Source organism: Vanellus vanellus, assembly GCF_965231255.1.
Source record: "Vanellus vanellus genome assembly, chromosome: 6".
NCBI classification, from domain to species: Eukaryota; Metazoa; Chordata; class Aves; order Charadriiformes; family Charadriidae; genus Vanellus; species Vanellus vanellus.
Genome location: NC_138911.1, coordinates 2,930,428 through 2,951,876, shown reverse-complemented (window position 1 = coordinate 2,951,876; position 21,449 = coordinate 2,930,428). Strand labels below are relative to the sequence as shown.

At 38.2% G+C, this 21,449-nt stretch overlaps 1 protein-coding gene across 1 annotated transcript in view; it reads right to left on the bottom strand.

The window, feature by feature from the left end:
* The window catches only part of SHANK2 (SH3 and multiple ankyrin repeat domains 2), a gene marked incomplete at both ends in the record, with an annotated part of 314,691 nt that overhangs the window by 190,350 nt on the left and 102,892 nt on the right, over positions 1-21,449 (bottom strand). The window contains one exon of the mRNA XM_082485045.1: positions 15,605-15,718. Within this exon, the coding sequence (XP_082341171.1) occupies positions 15,605-15,718 (114 nt within the window). The remainder of the gene's footprint in view (positions 1-15,604; positions 15,719-21,449) is intronic.

Below are 21,449 nucleotides of genomic sequence, written 5' to 3'. Positions count from 1 at the left end.
TTTCCCATCCAAATAGGAGCATGACCAAGCACAAACTCAGTCTCAAGATTACTTAAACTTTAGATGCATGGGTCATTATTTTAGGAATAATTTACACAGAATTTTACACACCACCTAACATAAAACCAATATATATCTATTTCACGGGTTAGCTCCACTACTAAACATATGGTTAAGTAGACACACAAACCAGAAGGGAAGCTGGAGGTAGTGGTGCACCGAAATATATAGAACTAACAGCACTCATAACCATGTCAGCTCTTTTGCTTCCCAGGTGTATGCTTTTCCCTACTTATCAGTCTTACAAACACTTCCCACCCCAAGCTACTTAGAGTCATTAAGCCCTTGTGTCAAGGTCTGGGACTGTGTCTACATGTACTACTAAGCGTCTGTACTTTTTCGCAATATTGCAATATGTTTTGGGGGAGTGGGGACCTGAGGACATCCATCCCTAAGAATAGCATCTTCTATACTGCAGCAGAGAAGGCATCCTCAGGAGAGGAGAGATGATGCAGAGAGAAAATGAGCCCTAGGCTGCTCAGCAGGAACAGCATTTCCCCACTCTGTTAGACTACCTCATAGGCATAAATTAGAAAACAAAAAAAAAATGGGGATTACGTATTTTTAATTGCAGAGCAAGAACACATGATCCTTCTGGCAATCATTTCCACCTTCCTGTTTTCCTATGGACTCTACCATTGCCCCCATTAAACAAGACTTTTGCAAGAAATTAAAAATTTTCCTCTTCATCTACTGCCCAGAAAACAGGTAATATACCTCACTATGGCAGCAGCATGCACCACGAAAATTACATTAACCTATGATGAAAGAATTAAACCTAGTAAGTATGAACAATAGAAAGATTTTAAATGTTCATACAAAAACAAACTATACCCTTAAAACTTGTTTTCTAAAAATGAAGCAAGAACGAGAGAAGAACAAACAACAGTTCACCAGATTTACCTGTTTTCCTAATTTATTAGCAATAAGAAATTGCCATTTCCTTGACATTGCCTTGCAGTGCACGCTTCAAATACAGTATACCCTGTCAAAACTCCTCCCAGTAACTTAGCTGTGGGGACTGCTACATCTGTAGAAGATTTTTCACTTTATTTTCTTATTTGTGTAAGGAAGTAAAAACAGAAAGAAAAAATATTGGAAAGAATATGTGACTTTGTGTCCTCTTACGATATTGCCTGGATGTTTGGTAACTAGTTCAAAACGTGTGAATAATTGTAAAGCTCAGGTGTGTCATGTGAGAGGTTAAGTGTCACTCCTGAACTAGTTCAGAAGGTGGAGGCAAAGAAGGAGTTGCAGTTCTCTGCTGTTTTCACAAGAAAAGAGCAAAGCTCAGGAGAAGACACTGAAGAAAGCTGAGCTGGGTGGAGATCGCAGGAACGAAGGGAGGAAGGCCCATAACTGCCCCAGAGCTACAGAAGCCTTGTTCATTTAAAAAAAAAAAATAAATTTAGTTCACAGCCCTATACTGTTGAACAGAAATGTCTGAAGATACAGAGATTTAAGTGTTTAAAATTAGACTAGACGTTGAGATGTTATCGCCAAAGAACTACAGCAACACCGCAAGCCCCTTTTCCAGCCAAAGGAGTTCCAACCTCGAGACTCACTTTTTCAATTTTTAGCCAGATTTTCCTTCTGTCTGTGAACAGCATTTTATCAGCAGCTAACAGCCTACATCTAGGATCATAACAGTACTTGCCAGTAAGCAGAAAAAAATTTGAAGGATTACATTTCTATTCCAATTTTGTCTTGTACCTCTCCTCTGGTTTTATCTAAGCTTTTCTTACTGCAGCACTAATCAGTGCACTTATCTCCAATTTGCCCTTCTGTTTTCCGGGGCAAGCACTTAGCAAAAATCACTATTCTTTCTATTACATTTTAAACATCCTCTGGTTCTTAAAAATAAACAAATCCTGGCATTGTTTCTTCTTGTAGTCTTTTGTTCATTGCATGTAACTGTATCCTGTCTTTGGACGATAACATCTTAACAAGATCGATTTGTGATTTTTGTGAAAGTGCCTTGGACGTTCACATATATATATGTATACACATTTCCTCTCAACCAGTGTCCTACTAAGGCTTCAAAGTCTTACATGAGACCAAACCAAAGTATAGGTTTTGTCCTGGCAAATGAAAGGAAAAGTATAATCTATAGGGATTTACAGTGAGGAATAGAACTGCTTCTTTTCTTTTTAAAGTGTTAACTAACAAGTGCTAACATAACATAAAAGATTTCTAAAAAGTTTTCTAACTTATCTGAGGGACAAAATATTTAGAATGGAAAAATACTTGCAATTCAAAAAGGTTTTTTTGTAAATTTTTTCTTTAGAAATCTTTGATCATGGAGTTTAATTCTGCTGGCAAATAAAGAACATCCTGAAGATTCCCATCCTTCCTCCTGCTTCCTCATTTCAGTTTGTTAAATTTGAACAGCAAAGGATTGGCTTGAATCCCTACATTTATGGGGTCAGCTAAATGACTGAAGCACTCAGACATACAGAAAAGGTAGAAAAGTATCTGAAGGTGACTAGTTCAAGTGTAAATGTTAATACCAAAAACATTTGTCTAGTTAGGTGATACGAGTCTTTCCCCATTGCGGCTTTGCTGCCTACATTCAATCAGGTAAACTGCACTCATACTACAAAAGCATCATGGAAAGAATTAATTGTTTTTAAGTGCCTTATAATTGCCACCAGCTTATTACTGCAAAGTAGAGGGTTCTTGCTAGCTCCTGCTCTTCGATAATTGCTGTGCTACCGGACAGCTGACTCAGGCTGTAGTTGTGTGCAATATCAACTGATGGGACTCCTGTCCTTTCCATGAACCACTGAACATTTTTCCAAGAGACTGCTTACAGAACTGCCTTAAAAACTAACAATTTTTTTTTTTTTAAAGCCCTATGTTTTTTTTCCCTTTCAATCCAAAGTGCAGCCATGCAAAGCTTTGTGCCAGTACAACTGCGGAGCAGAAATAGGGAGAGGAAAAAAAATTGTAAAAAAAAATTGTATTGACAAAGAAAACACTGTTGCACAAAATTTGGACCCAAAAAGGATGTGATTACCCAGCCAACATTGTACAAGACTGAGACACTACTATTAACTTTGGTTCACTTAGCAACTGATAAAGTGATCTCTCTGTCTTATACATAGCCATGTAAAAGCATCTGTATACACTAACTTTAACTTTATTTAAAACTTTACAGACATGCTGGGTTATTCTTGTACTTAGGTACTCTCCAGATGACAACTTACAAAGTGCAGATGTGCTAAAAGCCCGAAACCCCTCCCCTACCTTCCCCTTCCCTCCTCTCCCTTCCCTTCCCTCTTGCAGACACACTTTGGCAAAGCCAGACTCATGGCACGCATCGTTTTGCAACACATCTTCCTCCTTCCCACTGCCAAGACTTTTCAAGCCCTGTCTGTTATCGATGTTGCTGGTATCCGACCGGATTGTTTTTGCCAACCCATTTTTGTTTTGACCGTGCATAGCTTTCATAGCACATATGAACACTTCCAGCACATATTGAAACACCAATACCCTCAATCTTTCATTATGACATGGTTGCAAAGACTTCTACTCTTCTTACCTAACTTTGGTTTTCCATCTCCTGCAGTGTATTATTGCACAGAAATGCATCCAACTGAGCACAAGTACTTTTCTTAACTCACATGATCCATCATTTTAACGATACAGGCAAAAGGCAACGCTATAGCTTCTACAGGTTTCTTGTTACCCTTTACTCCACAAACTGTAATTTTTTAAACATAAGGAATTTTAAGATAAATGAGAGAAGGAAATATTATATTTAGTTTCCTTAAATTACTAATATGCTGTATGGGGAATTAAATATAATTGCTTTTATTATTTCCAGGAGAGCAGCCAAAATACGTAACTCTCGGGATATTAAACTAGTGCTTGATATGTGTATAACATATCTATAAGCATCAAGTAAAGACTCTATAGCTTCCTGTGATTTTTTAATAATTATACTTGGACTTTGGGTTTCAAAAAAGCCTCCTAACAATACACTGAAGCCCTTTTTTCTTGTAAATAATCCACAAAATTACCTTGACTTTTGCAGCCATTTTTGATATTCGTGAATTGTAGCCTGACTCGAGGGTTAAAAGTTAGTTGCTGGGTGTCTTGCACTTCAAATCAGAAAGCAGAACCAAATTTCTGAACTTGGTTGGAAGCACAAACAAGCTTTTATAAACAATATAGCCAAGCCCCATCACCACTTAAAATTCAATATATTTTGTGAGTTCACAATCAGAAACATTTACTAAGGTTTGTCTATTTTACCTGAAGACAAACAACCTATTCCTGACTTGAAAAATAAGACTATCGATATGGCTGTGTTGTTCTTTCACTTAGCGAAATAGGCGCACCCTGGGATATTGACAGTCGGAGTAAGCACGGCCCTGGCACGGTGAGTTTCAAAGCCCAGCACCAGAGACATAACCTTTAAATCCACGGCCCCAGAATATCTGCTGCAACCATGCCGACCGGTCCCTTCCGACTCTGCCCTGCAGGCACAACACGGAGAGTGGCAGATCTCTAAGAACAAGACATCCAGAGACAGAAAGCACCAGAAATGGGGGGGAAGGAGAGCGTGTGAACTCCCTAACAGAAAAACTTCTCTCTGCAAGCTCTGTGACCATAGCACAAATCCAGGCTGGGCAGAGAATGGATCGCGAGTAGCTCTGAGGAGAAGGACTTGGGAGGTTGGTTGATGAGAAGCTCCACATGAGCCGGCAATGTGCACTCCCAGCCCAGAAAGCCACCTGCATCCTGGGCTGCATCCCCAGCAGCGCGGCCAGCAGGGTGTGGGGAGGGGGGGAATTCTGCCCCTCTGCTCCACTCTGGGGAGACCCCCCTGCAGTGCTGCCTCCAGCTCGGGGGCCACCAACATCAGAATGACATGAACCTGTTGCAGTGGGACCAGAGAAGGCCACGAACACAATCAGAGGGGCTGGAGCCCCTCTGCTGGGAGGACAGGCTGAGAGAGTTGGGGGTGTTCAGCCTGGAGAAGAGAAGGCTCCAGGGACACCTTAGAGCCCCTTCCAGTCGCTAAAGGGGCTACAGAAAAGCTGGGGTTGGACAGAAAAGCCAGGTTGGACAGGACTTGGAGCAACCTGGGCTGGTGGGAGGTGTCCCTCCCTGCCCATGGCAGGGGGGTGGAACTAGATGGTCTTGAAGGTCCCTTCCAGCTCTAACCATTCTAAGATCCTATGATTTCGAAGGCCACCTGAGATACTGGTCAGGTCTGGGGCTTCCTACCTAGAGCTGATTGAGGCCAAGATGAAATGACAGAGAGAAAATGATCTTAATTTGAAAAATATTACACTTTAAAACACTTACGTCACTAGTCTGGGTTAACAGTTCACATGGCAAGGTTAGACCCCAGAGTTTCCCTTTGATACCGATTCAATAATAAAATTAGCAGAGCTTTCTGTCGAGGGAGGTATTCCACTGAGATGGTTTGCATTGTAGAATAAAATCTGCAAGTGGTATGTAATGTAATAACTGATTGGGTTTTTTAATGAATCAAAATAACACGTTTGTTTTCATGCTGCTTCTACTATGATCAGTTACTGTCATCAAGAAGCGTGTTATCAAGTTATTTTCTCACCATCAGGCACTGGCGGATCTTTTAGCAGGCTGGAAAAAGCCCCTTGCCATTCTCTTTTGTTGCAGGCAGGTATGGAAGCAAAAAGCAGTAACATAATTTAAGAGTAGAATATGGATTATCTAACAGCTGCTGCTATTTAGGTATCATTTTCCTGATCACCTCCAGCACTGCCATTACCATAAGTAGATGCTCTATCATCTTCCTTAAATTAATATGAATTTGATCTCAAATAAATGGGGAGTGTTTCAAAGAGTTTTCAGCCTCTGTTGTCAAGCCTTTTATCTGAACCATTAAAAACAAGAGGGGGAAAAAACCCAAATGTGTCATTTAGTACAGGAGAATACAGAAGACAATGATGACTTATCAACACTTTCAGAATATGCATAGATCTAAGACTTGCCTTGCTTTATGTCAGCCATTTTAAGTAAATGGTTTTAAAAAGCTAAATGAAATGAGTTAAACGAAATACAGCACTTCATTTAATCCTGATATAACCCAGAGTGATTTTAACAGCAGTTGTATTCTGATATAAATAATATTTGCACAGGTGCATCAGAGAATCCTGATTAAACAGAATTTCAGAAAAAAATGTTGTCAAATAAAAATAAAAGCTAAAACCTATTGCTAATATAATTCAAGATAAGATATTTATAGAAAGATCAAGTATTTTTGATCACAGGATCATAAGATAGTAAGAAGTACCTCTAATCCAAAAAAAAAAAAAAAAAAGAACTATTAGTACAGGGAAGAGATGTTACAACCAAAATATATATTCTTTATTAAATATTAAATGCTCCAAAATTCCAGAAGGTGAAAGAAAAGGATTTTTGCCTACTAGCAATCACTGAGATATGCCAAATTGGTTAAAACTCAAATAACTCGACCTCAGACTTTGATGGGGTGAAAACACGTTATATGTGTAGTTTCCACAAGAACAAATAGGAATCAGAAAATTAAGCATTATTTCTAGATTGTTAGCACATTGCAGAACAAGGCTGCTCAAATTCTGCCACAGGCTGAAGTATCCTGTCTTAAACCAATAATTGGGCTTCAACTCCTCAGAAGGCTGTATCACTTCATAAATCATTCACTTCCTACCTTTTATCTTTTTCACATTTCTAAAGTAATTTGTAACATTAGACATTTTCGGTATCTATATATGTTCTCTGGCTTTAAAAGTTGCTTTTTAATGTTAGACGGATTGATTTTGAACAGAAAACGTGAATGCATCGCTGGAAGTAAAAGGAAGACACTACAATGGTAACTCCATTCTTTTTGAGACAATCCTCAGAGTTTGCACTTTTTATCCTGTATGGTTTGATAAACATTTTTTTGAGGAAAAAATGCAGAGAGAATCAGAAAAGGAAAAATAAAAATCTACACTTGCATGTCCGATTTCACACATCAGAAATCCCACATGCATTTGAAATGTTGAGTTTCCTAACCTGTAAGTTTAATTTTCTATTGCTGTGCAATTTATTTTTAGTCTATTCCAGTGCTTTAGAGAATTGTGTTGCTCCTTTTCATCTGATTAGAGTTATTCCTAAGTGGCTCTTCGCAAGCATGAAAATCAGAGTGAAAGGGATGAAGTGCATGTCAGCTGAGGAGCCGAGACAGTAAAATATTATGAATTAAAAATTACTTATTCAGAGATAAAGATGCAGACAGGCTTACATCCTTTAAGAGCTCTAGACCTAGGCTTGCATTTTCTTTCTTCTGAATTATTTTCTCATGGTTTTGCTTTCTGCTGTTCTCAAAAGCTGGATAAATTATGAAATTATTATCATGGAAGACTTTATTTTACTCTTTCTTGAATCCATATCGATATCATTAGCAAAGGAAAACCACTGTAATTTGAGAGAGAGCAGCTGACCAGCAACATTAGTTTGTAGACTCAGTCTTCCAAAGCATTTCTTATGACTATTACTATTATAGAAAGAAGCTTCTATTGAATCTTGGTCAGAAGACCAAGACTGAAAGAATGCCAGGTTTTCCAAGACACCCTTGTTCAGAGAGAACACACATTACCAGGCTGTGTGGGAAGCACAGGACTCCATCCTATCGCCCGCTTGCAGACAAAATCAGCTCTCATGTTACCTCTGCTTCCAAATTAGCATTATTATGGAGTGGTGATTCATTCAGAAGCCTTTTCCCAAACTGCTGTTTATCATTGCTGAGAACACAAATGCTTCGCTCAGCAAAGCTAAAGTGTAGAAATTTGCTGAGGTTCATTCTTTAAATTTCCATGACTCGAGACAAAAAGTGGAGTTGATTTACATCCTCAGCTACAGAGAGTTGTCAGAATTAGTTGAATATTACTGCACCAAGCTCCTACGTCAGCTGGGTTTTGTGGACTGGCTTGCCAGCACCTCAGATCTAACTCTTTGCATTGACTTTTTTGTTCCAGTATAGAGTATTTTTCCCACTGTTTGACGGAGGAGAACACAGTTTATGCAAAAATATGGTATGTAGCATATTCCTGATCTTTCTAAGGCACGAAACAGAACACAGTATCTTCGCGGATGATCACTGTGTTGAGTTTTGTCATCTATTCACATTTTTCTTAATTGCAAATTTGCACATGGGAAACATATTTTGTGGCAGAAAATCACTTAGCAAAAGATGAAACTTTTCAGAATCACGTGAGCCATGTAGTTTGTTGGGCAAAACACAGAAGCAAGGCAGAAAAGACTATTTCCGAGGTGAGAGCTTCGGACAGTATCCTTCAAGGCAGGGGGACTTATTGAATAGCGTTTGACCTGTCAGTTTGAGCTCTGGGTACCAGGGTTTGACAATTGGACAACGTTCCTCAAACAGGCACGGACAAACTTCAACGAACACAGTTGGCTGACTGCATGTCCCACATTTAGGACCCTGTTTGGGATTACAAAGACATAACATTAATCTCTTGAGCTTTCTATCCATTTTCAATGGCTGCATTTGTATCCACATCATACCACTTTTTACAATGAGAACCCTACTTACACATGAGGCAATCCTGCACTGTCAATTTATTTTTTTTTTTTAATTTGGTTTGTATTCTCTGTGCCATATTAAGTCTGGCTGTTGCCTGCACTGTTGAGTCGGAACACGTTCCCAAGCTATCAGACTTCTTAGCTCTTTACACAACTGACACAAGAATGTTTGTGATAGCTGTCCTAACAAAAATGTCTTTCTCTTCTTATATATAAAAAATATTTTTATACTGCCTCCATTTAGTCCTTCCAGCTGCAGTAACGTTTTGTCCTTAACTGCTGCTGTTCACACCAGCAGTTTAAGTTGCACGACAAGTTTGTCACAGATATACCAGTACCTTCTATTCAGGGTGAAATCAAGTGGAAGGAACGTTTATCAAAACTTATTATCAAAAACCTCGAGGTGCTCATATGGTCAGATAGCATCTCTTATTTTCCGGCTCTTCTGTTTCGTTGAAACCCTCTTCCTTCCAGGGGTTTTCAAAGTTATTTAGTTTACTGAATTCTTCAGAGTTCTAATAATCTCTAAAATGTTTCCATCTATTCTTACAGTTCTCTTTCTAGCTAAATAACTACCAAGACCTGATCCTAACACAACAGGAACAAGTTGTTTAAAAACAATTTTGTTAATTTGGATCATTTGTAAAAGATGGGTAATTAATGAAAGACACTGGATGAAAAGATTTTTTGTTTTCTGTTTTTTTTTCTTCCAGTGCTGACCTTTACATGCATAATTATATGTGACTAGGGAGTGTTTTGAAAGCTGAATACATTCTGTCTATCTATTATGTCCAAACAGCAAATTTGGTAAACCAAAACTCCTGTTCTTCTTCTAGAAGGGCCAGAGCTACAACACACGGGTTCCAGTTTTAGATGAGCTCAGGAACTAATACCTGGATGCAAACTGAGCAAAGCCTCATCAGAGACTTTAAACATGTCTTAAACTGTCCATCTATGTAAATGTAGCCCCTGATTGCCAAAATCAGGTGACCCTGAACTTACAGGAAGAAGGGTGATGGCTGTCTCCAAGTGCTCCAAGTCCAGTGGAGCGAGCTGAGGCACAGGTCTATTCCACAGCAAGTCCTCCATCGGAGTCCTTGGATGTACATGCAAGCTGCGCTCTGCCTGGATGTCAGGTTGAGATGGGTGCACAATTTTTCCCTTTTCTATTCAGGAAAGAAATCCATATATGTGAACACGTGCTCCGTCATCTCTGGGCGTGATGATTTGGGGATGGAGACTTCAAGACTCAACATATTACATTTCTGTTCCATGCAAAAGAATGCTAAAATTTAATTTTTCTAGCTGGCATCCTTCTCACAAAAGGTTAAACAGGACATGTTTGAAATTAACTATAAGGTACGTAAAAGGATATGCTGGGGAAATTCAGTTTTTCAGAACTTCAGGCAGCCTACGTATGTCCATACAGGACACAGCCAAGGCTGCAACTTGTGCTCTGGCGTGTAACCGTCCATCCTGTTCCTCTGCTAGTGGGTCCCTGGCACAACTTCCACTTACGCCAACTACTATTCTTCCACACAGCACCCAGATATATTTCAGTGGACAAAAACTGTTGGTGGCTGTTCTGAAAGGCAGCATGGAGAAAGCAACCTTGATGTGACAGGCAAGGGGAAGAAAACTCAGGTGTGCCAAGCCACTTGCCCGCAGAGGACAGAACAGCTACCGACCACTCATCAGATGGAGCTCCTCAGCATACAGCAAGGCAAATTTTTTTTTTGCAAGAAGGCAAATCAATTTTCTACCAGCCTGGCTGACTAGATTGCCTGGGAAGGTGGTGTGCTAATTATAAAAAGGGATGGTGAAAATGAGGAACAACTCGGTTTTTATTGAATGCACAGGGTGTTAAAATCTAAGAATGTAGAATAAAGAAAATTCTATACTTCAGAAATAGCAGTCTGTGTAGCAAAGTATTAATTTTATCAACACAACTTCAACTTGTTTGGTAACTTCTGAAATCTAGAGGGAATGTTGGATAAGGAATGCTGCAATTTCTGCTTACACATCTGTGTGCAATGGCATAGGTAAAAAGAGAGGAGCAAGGGAACTATAGTCTACTGGATAATCTGTCCTTGTATTTTCAAGCTCCTGGAAACTCCGGAGTAAGCGAACGTTTAAATTCAGACATGTTGGAAGAGAAATCCCGGGTTCGATGCGAGGTGGCGTCTGCTCCGAGCACGAGTGACACTAGAGGTCAGCATGGGCGCAGCGACACGAGCGCTGTAGCCCGGGCCGGGAACCGGCTTTGCAAGTGCTGCAGCCACAGGACTGAGCAGACCTCCGAGTTTGCAAATTGGAATTCTTTCACGGACAAATGAGCTCTTGAACAACTGCTAACAGGCGTTCAAGCCACGTGCCCAGATTAGGTGTAGTCTGAAATAAACTCCCAGGAATCATACGGCAACTACAACTACTAATAATGCGTACCCCAACGCCACAGGATAGGGAAATGCACGGAGGATGCTACTGAATGAAAACTCACTCCAAAGACAATATTAAAGATAAGCACGGAACTCAAGGAAAGGTGCACCGAGGAGGCCAAGAGTTGAAAGGCAGCAAGAAATACTAAAAGACATGCCGAGTCTGCCTTCATTTCGTATCATCTGTCAAATCTAAGAGTTCTTCAGGCACATTAGGGAGGAAGGAATAACAACCGGTAAAGACAAAATGCAGTTAAAGATAACTTCTAGCTTGAAAACAGAATGAATACTTCACCTCAGTTATGAACAATCAGATAATCTGTATCTCTGAATTCTGAAGGACACAGAGTATAAAATCACAAGTCTAACAGAAAGTATTTTTGTAGTAAATCTCTCCAGTCGGAGTAACACCCTATGATGGAAGAAAAGCAAATAGAAATACCTAAACTTAAGCAGGAGAAAGAAAACTCTGTCTTCCCATTGGTGGGGCAGCTGATTTTAGGGACGACAGATTCTTCTGTACTCCATTTCCCATTGGAAAGTATTAGGTCACAATTCTTACTATTTTAAGAAGGATAATGAATTTTAAGGGGAGAATAAACTGGTAAAAGGAAGAGCCTTGCTTTTTTTTATACGTAGGAAAATGAAACAAAGCTTTGTCACACTGTTTTCTCAGTGGATGCAAACTGCTGCTGCCAGAGATCCAAGACGACCAGTGACTCTCTGCAGCACCAAGAGCACTTAGCTAAGAAATCCTGTTAAGATATCTATTAACCCAAGATAGAGCCTCACATTTGCATAAATTTCAGTTAACTTGTATTTTATACGAATGAAGCTTCTCTAGCACAGCACTTTCTTCAACCTACCCTGAACATGTTAGCAAAAAACCACAGTATATTTTCACATATTTAGGAATACAAAGACATTTAAGAATGGAATTGGTTCGTTGCTGAATCACATAGGAAAACTGTCAATGCAGAAAGAAGAAATATATAACATTTTATTCTGTGTTTGTACAAGGAAAACCCAAGATGTTGTATCAATCTCACCTGAAGGAATACTTTCACTCTAAGAATGACTCTGGAGAATGTTAAAAACTGGCTACTAAGGCGAGACTTTTTAAAATGAGATGGTACAATGGTTTTGTGTCTAAGATGTTTTTAAAAGCAGGCAGAAGAACTGAGCAGAATACTGATAATTATTTTCTTTGTCGTTGTTCTTTTTTCATTAGATCTCAAAATGTCAAGGAAACTTCTTAAGACTGAAAGGCAGCAGGTCCTGTGCCAGTGCTATTAAAGGGCAAATGAGACAACCTGGATAATTAAAAGCCTATAAGCCTGGCATCAATCCTAGCAAAATAATGGAATAATTCCTACAAGTCTCAATTAATGAAGGATTAAAGAAGGGATATAGAATTAATGCCCGTCAACATGATTTTTTTTTGGAAAACAGAAGTTGCCAAGCTAGCATGATATCTTTGAAGAGATCACAGGAACCAGGTGCTGTTCTGAACTGCCTATTCCAGAGAACAGTTGGGATGGCAATGAAGTTCCCTGAAAATTGAACTTGTCTTAGAAGTGAGATTATACATCAGCATGACATGAAACACCTGCCCGCCAGTTTTACTGGGCATGTAGTGTTTAATTGTGGTTTGTTTTTTCCAAGAACTATTCCTCTTTCTTTCATTCATGGCATGCAAATGACAAGCTACTATTAAACACAATTATTCAAACTTAATAGCAAAGGGAAGCTCTTTGAAGAAATGTTCCTAAATCTCATTTGTAGGAAAGAACTGTTACTGTGGTGCTGGTCTGAAAAAGGCTGAGTTTGAGATTCATTTCCCACACATTAAGATGATCTACTTTCTAAATCATTATCATAAGAAGTTCTGCTGCTTTGCAAAGTCTGTGATGCAAATTCTTGCAACTCGCCCAAGTTTGCGATGTTTCTCAGCTGATGTTCTTTCAGCGATCCCAGCAGACCTAATTTAATTTCTAATCATCGTTTCACCATGCTTAACACATTTTTCTAAATTACTTTTGCATTTGTACTCAGAGGGAGTACTGGCTGATTTTTGCTTATAAAGCTCTCCTCTTTCATTTCCATTGTTTCCTGTGCAAAGGGAACGAAGCTAACTGCATAGAGCAATTCAGTGATCAGCTGCTTTCACTCCATACCATTTTTCTATAATAATATGGCACATACTGTGGATTTCATGTATTTCATACTCACAGCTCCAACCTCTATTGCATTACACAGAGAAGCACTGTACCTCGTTGTGTCTTCTGGCTGCAGGGCATTTTTCAAGACAGGCCAGCAACACATGTGAGTGCACAAGTTCCAAGGTATAGAAAATTTGCCCATTTTGCACTTATTTAATTATATTTTCATCTTTTTTAGAGTAGAAGAATGGTATATTTAAAGTCTTTAGCTATGTTAACATTATTATTCACACTATACTATAAGCAAATAGGAAAACAATCAGAAAGACAATAGTATGTAATAGGTAAAATTACAGTAAATTCTTTGGTGTTTTGCCAGACACATAACATAAGTTTTCATACTTTCATGTCAGACAAATTGTTAAGATGTTTCCGTTTATATTCTTTTAACATTTCCAGCTTTGGTAATCCTTTTGCTATTCTTGTAACAATTTTTTTCTCAATTTTCATTTTGCTTTGAACGAGCAAAGAAATTTTTGCTGAAAAAAAATCTTGCCAAGATTTTGAAGATCTTTACGGATTTGTGACAAACAGGTTTAGCTACCTTCTCTTTAACACCACTAAAGAAGATGCAAAATTCCTTTCGTATTTTAGAACGTCACTTAATGCCCCTCCCCAGAATTTTCTTCAGATTTGGAGACAAATGCACAACTCAAATTTAATGCAGAGTTGCCACGACAGGCTCAAGAAAGGTGTTTCTGATGACTGACTTACATAGACTACAAAGTCTTTCAGTCAAGTGCCCACAAGGTTTTACTGAAGGATCTTCAGGACAGTTCACACATGGCTCTTGACCGGCTCGTGTTGCACACTGACTGAATGTATTCATCTTCCATAGTGTTTCCCAACAAATGAAATCACACTAGAATTGCAACTTGTTATCCTCTTTGTACATCTAGTATGTGAGAACTGCACTGCTCCTAGATTGCCAGTTCCAACCTCAATCTTCCTCTGGTTTAATACTCCTCCTTCTTTAAATTCTGATTTGTTCTTAAGCCTTTTGAAGAGCTACACAACAATGCCCTCTCTGTTCTCAGAGCCTAAATCCATTCTCTCCAAATATTAGATCTGGTTTTTCCTCCTCCTCTTTTTCTCTCTCAAAAGGGAAATAGAAAGGGAAATATAACCTTTTCCCACAGTGTTTAGTTATCTAGAGCAGCGTCTCCCATTCGTTTAAAGTTTTCATATTACAAAAGCTAACTTTTTGCCTCCTCTTCTGCTCATCCCTTAAACTCCATTTAATCTTACCACAGCTTCCATTATAACCAACAAAATTAAAATACTTATCAAATATTATAAATATTTCTAAATCCTGACTACTCTGGCGCTATTATCTTGTCCAGTGCATTCTATTCCATTCTATCATGTCTATACAGTGGGTATATATAAAAAAAAGAAAAGTATACCTGTGCAGTTTATAATGGCATACACAAAAGAATAATGTTTGTGAATCAATGGTACGATGCATAAATTAGTGTATTGTCTGTGCAAGGCCAAAAGTTCTTAATCAATACATCACAGATCCAAAACACATCAATAGTGAATTTAAAACTGCATACGCTCCTGGAGAACATTAATTATATTCTCAGAGCTCATTTATAATGAGCTTTTAATTAGAGAGGATGTCCTCATATCTTAATTCTTAAAAGCAGAGAAATTATGAGATGGTAGGTAATTCTTAAAATAACATGCTTCAATGTACATTTCTTTTTCTTTTATTATACCAGAAGTGTAAAGACTCCTTGCCTAAAGTCACTTGTGTTTTACTTACTTATGGCAGCACAAGCATATGAGGAAGGAGGATTCTATTTCCTTTGTCATCAGTAAGGATGTATATGGGACATCCCACGAATGGATACCTCCTCTAAAATTTAGTAAAAGGTCAACAGAGAGCACTTTATTGCTATGAACAAGAGCTAAATACGTTTTATGACTACCTCAGATTGGGAGACAACTGACCAGTTTTCTTCCATTATTTAATTGTTTAATTAGCCATTTTCCCATACTGTAAGAAAATAAACCATATCATAATGCTTTACAAAATGTCTGCATACACTTCTGTGTAAAAGCTTTTGCAGTGCTTCACAGCATAGTCCCTCATGAGAAAGACCGTTTGCTTGGACAGCATCCAGTAAAATCTGATCAATAAACCCATCTTTATTTTTTAATTCCGCAGCTCAGCTTTATTTAATTCCCCTGTTTCTAGTATTGCACAAACGCCCTGCTGTGTAACACATTACCGTCTAGGCTGCCGCCCTGCTCGGACAGACACACGGCATTTGTCATTGTTAGGATTCAACAGGAACTTGATCTGATTACCTGGTTTGCTTTCATTTGGTTTACACTGAACTTCTTCAACGCATTCTGCAGGAAACCATCCAATATGTCCCCGGGTGCTGCCTTCCCAGAATCCACCTTCACCAATGCTTAAAACTAAATACAGAGAGACATAGGAAGCGTCAGACTTTATCTTCTCATGTAAATACCAAGATTAGTTACATAACACGTTCAGCAATAATTGAATATCATGTTGGTAAAAGCAAACATTGTACAATAACTCAAATGGTGGTACCCCCAAAATGGGAACAGAGTAACCTTTAAATGCAACCCTCCCTGCTCAGGCTTTGGAACCTCTTCCCAAATTTATTTCTGTCACAAGTTTCTTTGGCCGTCACATAATTCTATCCATTTTCAGTTTTCTCATTGCTGCTTTTATCAAGCATAAAAATATGGTCATACTAAGTCTAAAAAAATTTGTCTTGCCTGTTCAAATTAAGCTGAAGTGCTGAACCCACTGTAAAGCTGAACCCACATTGAAATCAGGTTTTAATAATACATATTTTGATATCTCAAATGTTTTCTACTTCCTAAGGAAACATGCTATTTTATTTAGTGGGTAGCTCCTGAGATTTGTAATGTAGGTCGAGTAATATGATTTAATGGTTTGAGTACACAGCAAACACTTGAATATCCCATAGGTGCACTACACAATGTAGATGCCTTCTGAAACATTTCAGTGACTTTTCTCAGTAGAAGATAACAACAACAGGGAGGAGAATGATTTACCAATAGGAGAAAAAAGCTTTATCCTGTAGTTCAAATTATCTCGATATTAATCTCAGGACTCAACAACGACTGTGACAAAAGACTGCAGAACAGCGATTTTACAAGTAAACAAGTGGAGATGAATTACAATAATGAAAGGATCCTAAATACTTTCCAAGTATTATGTTTAAATTAATTTTATAGAAGTTCATACAAATCACTGTATGTTTAATGTATATTAAAAGACCATGAATGTACTATTAAAAATATACTGTGCATTAATATTGGGTCAAAGATGATATTACAGATTAGCAAAAACACGGTTAGCTCTTCTAAATCGGTTGACTGGGAATGTGGCTCCGGCATACAACACAGGTCCTCAGAGTCCCTCTGTGCAAAACTCAATGGTGGGTGGAGAGGGCCCTGAGCTACCAAAAATAAGCCCGCGGAAGTCGAAGCAGCACAGCTCCATTAGCTGTGTACTAGCTAAGCCAGCCAAGCTAACTGGCCCTGCTGAAAATCAAGGCTAATTAGCCCAAAGCACATCTCCTTGCTAACGTATGCATATGGTTTCCGAGACCTAGGATAATATCTCTGCAGGGTATTTCAGTGTGGCAGGGATATTAACTTGCTGAGAGCTACTCTGATGATCTCCAACACAAGCGCTCTTTGCACTGTTAAACCATCCCTTATCAGGCTTTAAAATCATAGTCCCTGAGCCTGACTGCAATTGAATTCTCTATCAGTGGAACTGCCATGACTCAATGGCATTGAACTTGGATTTGATTTGCTCTAAGTAAGATGAAAATCAAATCAATGATAGGCAAAAAAAAAAAACAAAACAACCTTCGTAATTCTAAAGAGGTGGTAAGAAGTCTGTAAAACACAAGGATCTGTAAAACTGCATTTGAAATTAAATGTTTACCTAATTTTTCATTAATGTAATCCTAAACTATTTGTGGTATTACTTATGGAGGATGGATATCTATTAACAGAGAGATTTTACAGAAAAACATTTTTAAACGTGTTGATTTTAAGTCTTTTAATGTAGTAAATTCAGAGACACAGATTTAATGAACTGCGTATTTATACGTCACTGTCAATAACATTAACATATTAAGCCCCACGAAATAGATCCATTAAGGCAAAATCCTACACCTGGATGGGTCCCAAATGCCCAATTTATCAAGTACCTTTCTAACATATGTGAGGAAACCTATACCTACCCAGGTGGTTATGGGATAATGGGGGAGAGCACTGGCCTTGGAAGACACCAACAACTCTACAGTGACACTTAAGCTGAATAAAACCTTTTTAGCATGCCTTCTCTTTTAGTTACCTAACACCTACTGATACCATTAACATAAGCAGAAAATATTTCATCTCTACATTTAAATACAAGAAGAAACCAGATCTGTGCTTTCATTGTATTAATAAAATAAATAATACATTAATAGAAATACTATAAATATAAATTTGGGGCACAATTAATGAAAAAATATGTTGATAAATTCCAGTTGTTCTGAAAATGTTTAAAACCTGCGCACATTAACACAAAGTCAATCTGAAAATTCAATGTTACGTAGAACAGAAGCCTATTCATTCATCCACTATATACTGGGTATTCATCAGCTACCAATGTATTTTTAACAATGTAACCTCTGTTCACATAAGAATGGAGTGCATTTCTTATAAGGAGATAAGGAAGCAGGAAACCTTAATTAATAACATATACAGATGTCATAATTATTGTGGGATCCTACTGTACATTGATCTAACTTCAAATCATAAAAGTGAGTGTAGGACTCCAGCTGAAATACATTTCGCAATGTGAGACACTGAAAGATTCCTCTTGCAAGAAATTAGGTTTTCTGAGAAGAGTTTTCAGCACTGAATCTCAGTCCGGATTTCACTCCACAAACTGGCCAGATAGGGAGAACAAAAACTACCGAGAGATTGGGAAAGACTTCCCTAATTCGGTATTTTATTAATCTGTCAGATCTGCCATTTTGACACTCCAAATTACATGGATATTTCCATCTCCAAAAAGCATTTGTACTGTAAGAAGGAAGTTGAGTATTTCACACCCATAATTTCATATGTTTATGGTAGTAGCAGCTGATAAGACATCCAAATCAAGATGGAAAAAGAAATCCACCTTGGAAGTCTATCTGTGAGTGCAAGGAGAAAAGTGGTTACTACAGAGCAAAACCAGTCCCACTTTAGACCATTGTTGCATGAATTATTAAATATCAGCAATTACTAATAGCAAGAGCAAAGCAAAAATACAAATAGTCCTCCCTGAAGATATAATGTCTATGGAAAAGAGATAGAAGGAGACATGAGGCGGTACCAGAATGCAGCCAGCCCTCACAATTCTGGTTCAAGCCTGTCTAGAGATTACATCTACAAACAAAACAACAGTACCTGTGGACTTAATATCGAGGATAAACATCATTATGAGTGCCAAGAAAGGGAGGAAAAGCCTGATGGAACTGCAAGAGATAGAATCATAGACTGGTTTGGGTTGGAAGGGACCTTAAAGCTCATCTAGTTCCACCCCCCTGCCCTGGGCAGGGACACCTCCCCCCAGCCCAGGTTGCTCCAAGCCCCGTCCAACCCGGCCTTGAACACCTCCAGGGATGGGGCAGCCACAGCTTCTCTGGGCAACCTGCGCCGGGGGCTCACCGCCCGCACAGGGAAAGATTTCTTCCTGATATCGATTCTAAATCTACCCGCTGATGACACAAGAGGCAAAGCAGGGGCAGTCAGGGATACGGCTGACGTGCAGAGACAGAGCCAAATTGTTGGTGAGATGGAGGATAGGCACATATGGCCTAATACTCAAAATGCAGAAGTTGAGATCTAGATGGTTCTGCACTACCAGAAAACTTGAAATAATCTTTCAAAGATATCTCAGGTGGTGCCATTAATAAGGAATTCTGCAGCAGGAGCCAAAGCCATAATACATATCTATAAAAATGAGCAACACTTCATGTATTCCAGTGGGGGTAACTGGGAACTTAAAGGATAAATCAAAAAATACAATTTATCTCTTGTACCCATGAATGCTTTTTCAGAAAGAGGCCTTAATTTCTGTCTTTTCCCTCTCACAATAGTGCTTAAGAGACACGTTGTAATAGATAATTTGGTACCAGCAAGAGATTTTCTAATCAACATTTTCCCTTCTGAAGGACATAACAATGGTAAATCAAAGGATAACTTTCCCAAAATTAATAATTAAGCTTTATCGTTTCAAGTGCTTTTTCCTTTTGCTTTTAGTAAAAACAAAAGATATGGTTGCTATGGCAAGAGCAGGCCAGAGTCTCTTTACACACAACAAAAAGAATCTGATGTTATAAGAGTAAAATTAAGGTTCTAGTAACATCATGAATCCTGGTATGTCTTTTGCACAACAAAAGTATAGTTTATAACAAGAATTATGTTCAATTATATGAAGAAAACTGCAAATCAAAATTGGACAAATACCAAACAACTGAATAATAGGAAAACAAGCATAGGCAGGTGCCAATCTAGATCTTGTATTTTAATGTCTCTAAAATATTATGCTTAATATTAGCCAGATTCTGCTTAGCCGAAGTCCAGAGAAAAACACAAGAAAATTACATATAGTGCCAATCGAGCATAGGATGTTTTGTCTCTTGCAACTTCTGCAAGTTTATTGAAGATGTCTATATTGTAATTAATACTAATATAACATACTCATCTCAAACAGCTTAATTACACAATATATTATTAAAAAATCACTTTAATCAAAACAACAAAGAAGTTTTATTCTTGCACATTACAGGTCCTTCATTATGCCACAATGAAGAAATGGAGTATAGTTTTCCATCAAATGATGGTGCATACAGGTATCCTTATTTGCAAAAATGTCAATGCAATTTACAGCCAAATTCAGGCCATTGTCTTTATAGCTGCTACAGGATATATCTGAAATGTCTTTGTAATATCGACAATCAATTTTTGGTCTTTGTATGAACTGCATTCTTCTTTCCTGGGGAAAAATAATTACAGGGATTGGGAATGACAGATCATCTTCTGGAAAAAGAAGAACACTTCTACAACCAGGAGAAAAAAGAAAAATTAACAGAATGGCCACAAAGTACAAAGTAAAGTTGAAAATCCATTGGAAAAACCTAGCAGCTGAACTAGCCTACGCTGGTGTAAGAACTAACAGAGCTAAAAGTTATATCTGCTAATCAAGAACGCCTGATGATCTCGATACTGTGAGTGAGTGTGGAATTAGAGTAGAAAGAGCAGAAAGCAGAAAATTTCATCATTTCATTCTTAACCTGAAAGGGCTGCTGAAAGTGTACCTTCCATTCAAACTGCAGCACGAATATGTTACTTACCTTGATTCCATTGTTTTGTAATTGATAACAAATGCTATTTACCTAATGAAATACAAAGGGGTTTCACCTGAATTTTAGCTAAGCGAGGTTCAGTGCAAATCCAAACTCTGGGTTTGTGTCTTGATGTAACAATCTTCTGGATTTGCTTTTCTAATATAAAGTAGATTTTTAATTTCCAGTAGAGAGAGACCTGACTTCTTTCTCTCAGAAATACTTAATATTATAATTTAGGCTTTTTCTCTGTTACCTGTTGTCAGATGTAAATTTTCAGAATGACTTGCCTTTTGGAAGGAGAGCTTCCAAATGACAGATATTCTACGCAACAATACCTGTTTCAATGATAAAAACAATTTTGCTTAAAACAGACCCTAAAATGGTTACAACTTCAAAATGTATGTTCCTAATCTTGAGTTGTAAGGGCAGGTTACTTCCTAAGTATATATATCAATGTAAACAAAAATTCAACGCTCGATCCATTTTTGCATACAACCAGGTAAATCAAAAACCAAATTAAGAGCCAAGTGCTGTGCAGAGTGACAGTTCTCTGCATCTGAAGCGTAACTTGACTCAGACTTAACACACAACAGAAATGAAGATCAGCACAAGTCACAACTTAATCTTGCTCTCTTGTAAAGAGAGATATTTTTCTTAAAATCTGTGGGGTTTTAGTTTAAATTTTACTCTATTTCTTTATTTACCCCTACTTGCTCCGGATAGATACCCCCCTTGTGATTAACGTGATT